Source organism: Penaeus monodon, chromosome 40 (genome assembly GCF_015228065.2).
Source record: "Penaeus monodon isolate SGIC_2016 chromosome 40, NSTDA_Pmon_1, whole genome shotgun sequence".
NCBI lineage: Eukaryota > Metazoa > Arthropoda > Malacostraca > Decapoda > Penaeidae > Penaeus > Penaeus monodon.
In genome coordinates, this window is record NC_051425.1 from 12573982 (window position 1) to 12585376 (window position 11395).

Consider the following 11395-nt stretch of genomic DNA (forward strand, 5'->3'; position numbering starts at 1 on the left):
CTGTAGTCTTTAAGATTTATCTTTTTTTCATTTGTTATACCTCCATGCCTTGAAATGGAAATGTTACAATTTACAATTTACTCACAATTTACAATCCTTGAGTTTTTAAAACTTTCAGTAAAAATATATATGTAAATATACACGCATCAATGCAATACAATGATGAAAGATATGTTATATATACAAAAGAAAAAGAAAAATCAAGCGGCATGAAAAGGAAAGAAATACGTAAGTGATCTATCATAGGTACTTAAAAAAAAATGATAAGTGATGTTTACTAATGAAATAAGTAATTTATAAAATGCATTATAAATTATTTTGCTATTAAATGATTTTTTTATGTTATTGTTTCAATTATTATCAATTTGTTATCTTTACTGCTGTCAATGAAGTACCTAATGAAAAGGATATTTATAATTCCAACTTCAACACCCAGCTATTTATTAAATGTTCATAAATTGATTATCCAAAATTATAAATATATAAAATAGATTACCCGTGAACTACATTATTCAGAGAAAAGAAAACCCGAGTCTTTGTATTAAGAAAAAAACTAAATTTTAAAGGGGATACTGCTTTCTTATGATATTTCTCTAACATTTAATTAACATAGGTTAATAGGAAGGTATAGTAACTCGCTGATGGGTTTTACCTGATTCTGCACGCACATACACTGTAACCCAGCTTTATATATATATGTTCCTGAAATATTTGTGCTAATGTTATTCCATTTACCTATTGTTATATTTACCTATCTTGGGATCCTACATATAATCTTATATAATGTCACATGCATATATTCCCACACACACACATATACATGCATGTAGGCATGTCCATTGCTATACCTGTTTATTCGTCTCTTCTTGTCCCAATAGACATTCCGATGTTGTGTTGTCTATCCCCTTCCGCAAGAGCTTTGTGCTGTAACACTACCTTTCTTCGCCACCGACTGCCATATGCTAAATGCGTGATTTATACCCGTCTTTAGACCACTGTAGGAGATGATAGGCAGATTCCCTGCGGCGAGCCAAGGCGCAACACTCCATTATCACTCTACAATAAAGGAGTCAAGACAACTTGGTTGTCTACTTTATACCTTAAGCTCGCCACCAACCATACTCTTGCTGGGTCCATCTTTCGGGGTCCTATATACAGAAGCGAACAAACAAACATAGGCACAAAAAACATACACATACGAGCACAAACAAACATACACAGGAACAAATACACACACACATATGACCACACACACACACACAAGCACAAACAAACATACACAGGAAAACACACACACAAAATACACACAATACTCACACAATACACACAGTACACACACATAAAAACCCCCTCCCCCCTCCCCACGCACACAGTTCAGCCACTTCAGTGACTTACACACATTCGGTTTGACCTGAAATTTTACGAATTCGTCTGAAGAGGAGAGGCAGCATTACCACCGATATCTCCAGCCTTTCGCAACACTGGCGAGGATGCAACTTCAGTAATGCATTTCCGGATTATGCTTTTGGGCAACAGACGTAAATATTGCCCTCCCTGTAAAATTAAAAGGAAAATATATTGCAAATTAGCAACACAATAACCAGATTGTAGAAGTGTAAATATAATGAGAGGGGGGGATCACAGAAATCATTATTAATATTCATTCACAAGGATTTGGTATAACACTGAGAGTGAGAGAGAGAGAGAGAGAGAGAGAGAGAGAGAGAGAGAGAGAGAGAGAGAGAGAGAGAAAGAGAGAGAGAGACAGAGAGAGAATGACACAGACAGACAGGCAGAGATCAAAAGAAACGGTATATAGCGTATCTCTACAGTCACCTGGTATCACACCGATGGTCGACGAGGAACTTGGTGATCCGGGTCACATCCCCAGCGGCATTAGTCACGCGAAACACCTGTTCCAGCCTCACGCACTCGTTCACCAACACGCAGGTGCCTAAGCGAGTACCTGGTGTGTTGCACTGAGTACCTGGTGATGAGAAAATGTAGCATGGTCTTGGTATTTTATCATTATCATTATTATCATTAGTTGTAGTAGTAGGTGACGTACCTTTATCATTATCATTGTTATCATTATTACTGTTATTTCTATCATTATCATTTTATTTATTTCTGTTATTATCACCGGTTTGGCATTTTTTTTCCTTTCAAAAAGAAAACAACTACACTAAACATATTTACATAAGACTAGCGAGTGCCCATTTTCCGAATGCGGAATGGTCGTTAAGAAATTATTTTCCTTTTTCTTTAACTTTCCTACGAATATTTCCACGGACCTGCAAGTGTATATATTTTTAATGGGACATTTTCTCCCACTATTTTGAAACTACTCTGAAGAATTCCCTTCCTGGAGCATCTCCAAGGCAAAGCAAAAGTCGATATTCACCTGAGAGATGGACGGAGACGAGATACGCCACAACACCCAGCTATTTATTAAATGTTCATAAACTGATTATCCAGAATTATAAATATACAAAATAGATTACCCGTGAACTACATTATTCAGAGAATAATGAGATACAAGGCGAGATACGCCAGTCTCGTTATTTAGAATAAGTGTTATTCAACCTATTGAAGCGACACAATGTTCATAATATAGAGAGATAAATAAACCTTTTTCATTGTTTTTTTTTTAATTATCCAATCACATTTATACTCTCTTCTCGAGTTACCCAAAGACAAAGACAAAGTCCCAAATATGTCAAGAGGAAACTAACCGCAGGAGGCCGAGGCTAAGCCAGTGTTCCTCCAGTTGCCGTGACAGCATTGTTGTTGGCGGCAGCTGTCGTACTTTATACTCCCAAGGATATAAGCCAGTCCATTGGTGTTGCAGGTCGTGGACGCATGGGCTGAAATATACATATGAACATTAACACAAACACTGTAACGTGTACACAGAGATGAAAAGGAAAACAACCACAAAAGAAATGAAACAACATCATAACTTTTCTTGACTCTTCACGAGTTCCTTTTCAGACGAATAATTAACCGAAATTTCGGTTAATTATTCGTCTGAAGAGTTCGAAACGCTACGATATGGTTTCATTTCTTATTGTGGCTGTTCTTCCCCCACATCACCTACATATATATATATATATATATATATATATATATATATATATATATATATATATATATATATTCTTTCTTCTAATGAAAGTTCAAGACAATATGATCTAAGTATGTGTGATCTATCTGTATGTTATGACTGATTCATTCCAGTTACAAACCCTTATGATATCGATCGTTCTGTAGATATGTCCGATCACATATGAATATACATGTGGTAGATGACAAATAGATGGCCTAGGGCACTTACCTTCAATCATTGACTTTATTTTCTTGTCTCCCCTTTCTCGGGCAATAGTGAAGACAGTCTTTCCTGCACGTGAAAGATATTGTCCTTTTTAAACAGGTCTATGTCATATAAGTTAATATATACGCTTAAGACACACACAAGTCGAGGCTAAATGCATGTATGAGAAAGAGAAAGAAAGAGAGAGAGTGAGTGACTCTGTGTGTGTTGTGTGTGTGTGTGTGGTGTGTGGTGTGTGTGTGTGTGTGTGTGTGTGTGTGTGTGTGTGTGTGTGTGTGTGTGTGTGCGCGCGCGCGCGTGTGTGTGTCTAAGCTCACATCGAGCCTCAACACTAATAATCATAGATGATATAGATGATATGATGTCGCTAGATCTGGAAAATATCCTTCTACAATACAGAAAATATGGTAAAAAAAAAAAAAAAAAAAAAAAAAAAAAAAAAAAAAAAAAAAAAAAAAAAAAATATATATATATATATATATATATATATATATATATATATATATATATATATATATACATATATTATTGCATACACATATTCATTCTCTGCAGCGGGTTAAGTGGAACCATACTTTGAGAGTTATTTGCCCAAAACTATGGAGTACAACTGTCTTAGAATTTTCTTCAACAGCTTTTACACTGCTATAACACCACAAACAAACAAAAAATCTGGAGCCTACTTAGATGCAAGGGAAGTGTAACTATACTCTAACTAAAGCTGGAAGTGTTCAGCAGTGTCTCGGGATACACTGATAAGTCTTGAGTCATGACACCATGCATAAACAGTTATTCTTCTACAGTCCTTTTGCAATTTTATACATGCATTGCCGTTAGTGTCTATTGAGCTCTAGGCATAACACTATAGTTGGCAATGGTAGGGGCAGTCATGTAAAGCCTTGCCACTTTTTAGATTCTTGACGTATGGCATAGGGCGTTCCTCGGGTCTCACATTCCCTTGTCATTAAACCTCGGTTTCCCTATGTCCCCTGCTTTCTAAGACCATGGTTTCACTACGTTCTAAGGTCTCTAGGAATACATTTTCAGTTTCCTAGGACCAAAAGGCATGGTTTCACTGCGTTCCTTGATTCATAAGACCATGGTTTCACTGTTTCTTAGTCCCTAAGGGTGTTCCTCGGTTCTCATATTCCCCTGTCTTTAAAGCCGCAGTTTCACTATGTTTCCTGGTCCTTCGTCCTTAGGCCATGCTTCCTGCTCCCCGGGATCATGGTTTCACTGCCTCCAGTTGCAAGGAGGAAGATGAAAGAAAGATCTAAGTATAAAGTCGCGGTTTCACTACGAGGAAAGAAATAAAAGTATAAGTAACGTCGCTATTGATCGTTACTCACTGTTGATGTTCTCGATACTCATGTCCGGGCAGTGTTGCAACAGGACCTCTACCATGACCTCCTGACCCCGGTTGACAGCGTTCATGAGCACCGTGCCACCTGAAGAGAGATGGTCATTAGGGGAAATGTTTATCAGTTCTGGTACATCTTTCGCGTGCGCGTGTGTACTTTTTTTCAAAATATACATTTTTTTAGATCAAATAAAATCCTCTCTCTCTCTCACTCTTTCACTCTCTCACTCTCTCATTCTCTATCTCTCGCTATACCAATCCAACATACAGGATACCAATTTCATGCACATATGACCAATACTACATGCAATATACCAATGTAACATACACCTACAGTATATCAATCCAACCCACAGTATATCAACAGACACTATACCAGTGCAGTAGACAACGCTGTAACATGCACACTATCAAAGCCACACACGCTATACTCATACAACGCACCATATCAACGCAAAACACAATGACCATCAATACCACTTCTTTTCAACACATTATAAACACAACTGTCAGTGCAACAGACATTACCATAATGCAACAGACTATACTCAAATAACCCTAATGCAACAGACTATACCCCAATAATACCCTAATGCAACAGAATATACCCAAATATTACCATAATGCAACAGACTATACCCAATAATACCCTAATGCAACAGAATATACCCAAATATTACCGTAATGCAACAGACCATACCCAATAATACCCAAATGCAACAGAATATTACCCTAATGCAACAGACTATACCCAAAGATACCCTAATGCAACAGACTATACCCAAAGATACCCTAATGCAACAGACTATACCCAAAGATACACACAGACCAGCCTCACCATCGATAGCTCTGCGATTTATGTCAGCACCATACGCCAGGAGAATCTTTGCAGCTTCTGGTCGCTCGTAGATAATGCACAAATGTAGCGGTGTGTGCCCTGAAGAAAAGAAAAGAAGAAAAAAGACTCGCATAATAAAGAAAATGAAAAATATATATATACACAGTCTCAGAAAAAATAAAAACTGGCAACTTAACCGAAATTCGGGCGGTCTCCGATTCGCTGTGTTTTAAGCAAGAAGTGGTTTTAAGCAATAAAATGAATGGCTTATATAGGGTTTAAGAAATCCAGACATGTAAACACAAGCCTTGTGTGTCAGCTGATTAGAATAGCATTAAAATATATAATCGAGGAATAAGTAAATAAATGAATAAATAAGAGAAGGCGAATCGGAGTACTTCAAACGCCCGGAGTGAGTTGCCAGTTTTCTTATTTTTTTCTGGGATTAAAAACATTCTACAACACCAAGAATATCTCATTTTGCCCTAAATGCTATACCTTCAAGCACGAAATGGGCTGTAAAAGGCTGATATGCGTGCTCTTAATGTCATGTCAGTTATTTAAATACCTTTGTATAGAATTTACCATGAGATACTTTATAAATTGTTTCGTTTTTAATAGCTATTAAGTATTAAACCAAACAATCATGTTTTTTTTTTAGCAACACAAGAGATGTTCCATTTCATTTGATTGTTCTTTAATAGCAAATTAACCAAAGAGTTCTGTTTTTGTTAGCTCAAGAGATTCCCTATTTCATTTGTCAAAATGAGTTGTGTTTTTATCAGCTCAAGAGATTCCCTATTTCATTTGACTGTTTTTTAATAGCTAATTAACCAAAGAGTTATGTTTTGTATCAACTCAAGAGATTCCCCATTTCATTTGACTGGCTTTTACTAACTACTGAGCCACACCTTTATGCTTGGCCTTTAAGAACGCTCTTTGGGAACCGTTTTAAATCCGCAGACGCAACGACAGAAAGGCGTATAATTCTGCTGTGGGTTTTCTACCGTTCATGTTTTGTGGGGAATTAGGCTGGTCACACTGCAAGTCCCTGGCCCCATTCCCCAGATCGCAGAGGCTGTCCAGCGACGCGGAAGTCAGAAGTCCTCAACCTCTGGGGCTATGCAAAGTCCCAGACAAGGAGGCCTTTCTCACTCCTGGCCACAGCCCCCGAACCTCGGCGACTGACAAACATCTTGCAGGAAGCTCTATCGTATTTGGATACTGCACTGACGTCGCCCAGACCAATAGTGTAAGTATATCTCATTTAGCGAGGCATTGTACCAGTAAACAGATCTTGCTAAACACTGAGTGCTATGAATGGTAAAACACTCTACCGTGTTGATACTATGGTTGAAAAACCGCTGAGTGCTATACTAGTTAATATATTTTATTTTACCCTTCAATACCTTAGCAGCGCGTGAACACCTCACTATATTCCAAACACTATAGCAGAAATCTCACTTTAACCTATCACTAGACCTGTGTAATTTATCTAACGCTATACCCTCAGCCTCCGGGCTAGTACAGTGGTAACGTGTCGGCCTCTCATCCGAGGGGTCGGCGGTTCGCGCCCCGCCCAGGCGCGAGAAGTTGCAACTGTCGCCTGGAGGTTACTGCTGTGGCTGGGCACCACGGCGGGTAAGGACTAGCTTCAGCCGAGTCAGCACCAGCTGACACACGTGAGCGAGTCGGCAGTAGTCGACACAAGCCGGGCTCCCCTCAAGGCATAGCCCGGGCGAAGCTAAGCTTCGCATGTCGGACTTATCCTTAGCTATACCCTCAACATTCATTTTCCTCACTATGAAAGTTGTACCTTATGCACTTCAGAAAATAATTAACTTCCCAAAACCTTGAGTATTGTAGTATACATGAATATGCCGCTATCCTAGAAACGTTATGCCAGTGAATGAGTCTCTCAGTACACTTTAAGCCATGTAGCAATATATGAATCTCTCACTATACCTCCAGCATAGTTCGTTTATTTTGTGAGATAATGGGAATTACGTGAGGTGTCCCTTCGCTGTTTCATGCTTAATTCTGGAATAACATAAAAGAGGAGACAGGGAGAGGGGATAAGGAAGGAGACAGATGGATGGCAAGAAAGTGGGGGACAAGAATCGAGAGGGAAAGAAAGGAATCGAGATTGACAGTCACGCATACGCCCCCCCCCCACACACACACGCACACACACATATATATAGAGAGAGGGAGAGAAGAGAGAGAGAGAGACGTGACAAAGAGCAACTGACCATTTTCTGTTGTTATCTCGATCTCTGCGCCAACTGACAGCAGTTCCCTCATTAATTCCAGTTTCCCGAGTGCAGTGGCATACATAAGGGCAGTTTCTCCTGGAAAATTAAATAAATAATGTTAGGAAGATAATCAAAATGGTCGATATTTACCAAGGAGACAAGTGTCAAGGAGAGTTGTCATTGGGTGGGGGTGAGGGAGGGGGCTTAGGAGACGGGGACTGGGGCTCAATGTGGGGGATCACCCCTACTTTGGACCTCAGCTTTCGCCTCAACTAATTTTGCATGGTCTTTTCCTCTTCTCCTTTTCTTTTCCTTCTCTTCATCTCCTGCCCACTTACCCTAATCGCTAACTCATTTTTACCCTTTTCGCCAAAGTACTTTACCATAGTGCTATATGACCTTTGATATCTAGCACATTTATTTGTTTTAACCATTACCATTAGGGTGTATGGTGACCGTCATAAACACCCCATTCTAAGCTATGGTGCTGAGGTAAATTTTCAACACACCCTGTGCGTTTACTGTAAACATGCCTCGCCAGACTCTCTACCTTTCTTATTCTTTGCATTGAGGTGAGCACCGGCTTGGATCACCGCCCTCAGGAGGTCTAGATTGTCCTTCTGAGCTGCCATTATGAGGGCAGTCTTTCCTGGAAGATGAAATAGAAAGGGTTCATGATGATGAAGAAAACAAGCGTGGAAGAGGAAGTTTTGCAAAGTAAGAAATGCAATTCTTATTTTAGTGCTTTTGTTATGCCAAAACAGGAGGAGGTGGAGGAGGAGGAAGAGGCAGTAGGAGGTGGAGGAGGAGGAAGAGGCAGTAGGAGGTGGAGGAGGAGGAAGAGGAGTAGGAGGTGGAGGAGGAGGAAGAGGAAGTAGGAGGTGGAGGAAGGGGAGGTAAAGGAGAAGAAGGGGAGGGAGGGAGTGAGGGAAGGAGAGCAGAAGGGAAGCAGTGATGGTAAGTAAAAGGGAAGAAGTAGTAGGAGGAAGAAGAAATAATAGGAAGAGGAAGTAGGAGTAGGAGTAGGAGGAGTTTACAACATGCCATCGTACCTGCACTGTTTTGAATATTCACACTTGCCCCTCGATTGAGGAGGAACCTCGAGGTTTCCAGCTGCTGCGTTATCGTGGTGAGCATCAGCGGCGTGTCACCTGACGAGGGAAGAAATAGCTGAAAGGTAATCGATACCAAAGTTCCAATTGTAATGACCAGACATATATTATATACCTGTTTATTTGCGAAAGGACTAAGGCTTTAGAGAGCTTACAAATTACTCGAGTTACCCCTTCAAACCCTAACATCCCATTTTCTATATTTGTCCCTGGTCGCGGAAGGCAGTCAAAGCGCATAGTTATTTAAGCAAACCAACTTATGTTCAATTACACTAACAAGGTATAATGCGCAATAAATAAAGTATTTCACGAAAGAAAGTTAATAATTATTATTTTGCGTTCTTTAAGAGTTTTATGGAACACGACCAAAATCATTAGTATTTACTACTCACACATCTCAGCATTTGTAATTTGTAATTCACCGAACAAAGATAGACTATGATACTAGAACAATTATACATTCATTTAATGTTATCTTAGTCACGACTAATATCAAGCCAAGGAAAATATTTTAAACTCGTATCCACCTGAGGGGAGACGTGGACGGGAGACGTGGACATGACAGTGGAGGGGTGGGGAGACGGGGAGACGCGCAGACACGGAGACAAGCTCCTTGAGAGAGGACGTTCGGGACAGAGAGCGTAAGGCTTGCTGTTTATAAATGAGTATAAGACTCATTTTTGTCGAAAATTACGTTTTGCTGTAGAAGCATAAGGCTTCTCACAGTCCAGTCAGCGAACATAAGGTCTGCTGGCCATTTAGTGAGTATAAGACTCGCAAAACCAGGAACCAGTAGGAGGGCTCCAAATCATAATTTTCGGTGAGTTCAAATAATTACTGTATGATCTGATGTTGTAATACTAAATTTCTTTATATTAAGTGTTTAGTATTTGTTAGTTGGGGCCGCGGTGGTCGAATGGTTAGAGCGTCGGACTCAAGACTGTCACGACGGCAATCTGAGTTCGAGGGTTCGAGTCACCGGCCAGCGCGTTGTTTCCCTTGGGCAAGGAACTTCACCTCGATTGCCTGCCTAGCCACTAGGTGGCCAAGCCAGCCCAGGTCAGTGCCGGGTAAATAGAGATGGTGACTCGGAAAAAAAAAAAAAAAAAAACACCGCGCGGAAGATAATGGCAAACCACCGCTCTAAATTGCCAAGAAAAATCATGGAAAGCCCATGATCGTCAAGGCCGCGGTGGCCGAATGGTTAGAGTATCGGACTCAAGACTGTCACGACGGCAATCTGAGTTCGAGGGTTCGAGTCACCGGCCGGCGCATTGTTCCCTTGGGCAAGGAACTTCACCTCGATTGCCTACCTAGCCACTGGGTGGCCAAGCCAGCCCAAATCAGTACTGGTCCCAAGCCCGGATAAATAGAGAGAATGATTACCTAAAAAGGTAACACCGGCACTCTCCATGGAAAGGAACTGGGGACCCTACCACGTACTCACTCCAAGAGCATCACAACATGAAAAAACTAAGTATCATGCTGTGATCACGGCGGCTCAGACATGAACCTACCTTTAAAAGAAGATTTGTTAGTTAAGGCCGCGGTGGCCGAATGGTTAGAGCGTCGGACTCAAGACTGTCACGACGGCAATCTGAGTTCGAGGGTTCGAGTCACCGGCCAGCCCGTTGTTTCCCTTGGGCAAGGAACTTCACCTCGATTGCCTGCCTAGCCACTGGGTGACCAAGCCAGCTCAAGTCAGTGCCGGGTAAATAGAGATGGTGACTCGATAAAAACACCGGGCGGAAGGCAATGGCAAACCACCGCTCTAAATTGCTAAGAGAAAATCATGGAAGCCCATGATCGTCAAGGCCGCGGTGGCCGAATGGTTAGAGCGTCGGACTCAAGACTGTCACGACGGCAATCTGAGTTCGAGGGTTCGAGTCACCGGCCGGCGCGTTGTTCCCTTGGGCAAGGAACTTCACCTTGATTGCCTTACCTAGCCACTGGGTGGCCAAGCCAGCCCAAGTCAAGTGCTGGTCTCAAGCCCGGATAAATAGAGAGAATGATTACCTAAAATGTACCACCGGCACTCTCCGTGGAAAGGAACTGGGGACCCTACCACATACTCACTCCAAGAGCATCACAACATGAAAACTACAATTAAGTATCATGCTGTGACCACGGCGGCTCAGACATGAACCTACCGTTAAAAGAAGAAGAATTTGTTAGTTATGAATATGTATAACAATTTCTGTAATAATATGTCTATTCTTTGATATAATTGTAACTAATTAATTTAATATGTATGTTTTCTTATATGTTATTTCTTTGTAATTTCAGTAATCAGCTTATAAAACATTTGGACAAACAAAAGGATGTTCATCTGAATTCCGAAACTTTCCAACCCAGTAATCCTACGTTCCATACCAATATTTAAAAGTCTAAAAAAACATATTTGCCTGCAAATTATACAAATATAAGAATGTCTGAAAATAATTTTTAAGAAATCATTGGAATTTGTCACAAAAATAATTCACAAAAATGTCTAAA

At 40.5% G+C, this 11395-nt stretch overlaps 1 protein-coding gene across 4 annotated transcripts in view; it reads right to left on the reverse strand.

The window, feature by feature from the left end:
- Positions 1-424: 424 nt before the first annotated feature.
- The window catches only part of LOC119598150 (ankyrin repeat domain-containing protein 17-like), a 17726-nt gene continuing 6755 nt past the window's right edge, over positions 425-11395 (reverse strand). For all 4 annotated transcript variants that reach the window (XM_037947780.1, XM_037947783.1, XM_037947781.1 and 1 more), the window contains exons 8-16: positions 8840-8938; positions 8338-8436; positions 7785-7883; positions 5533-5631; positions 4684-4782; positions 3338-3400; positions 2736-2867; positions 1837-1987; positions 425-1554 (exon numbers count right to left, since the gene is read on the reverse strand). In XM_037947780.1, the coding sequence (XP_037803708.1) occupies positions 1518-1554; positions 1837-1987; positions 2736-2867; positions 3338-3400; positions 4684-4782; positions 5533-5631; positions 7785-7883; positions 8338-8436; positions 8840-8938 (878 nt within the window). In that variant the 3' untranslated portion in view covers positions 425-1517. The remainder of the gene's footprint in view (positions 1555-1836; positions 1988-2735; positions 2868-3337; positions 3401-4683; positions 4783-5532; positions 5632-7784; positions 7884-8337; positions 8437-8839; positions 8939-11395) is intronic.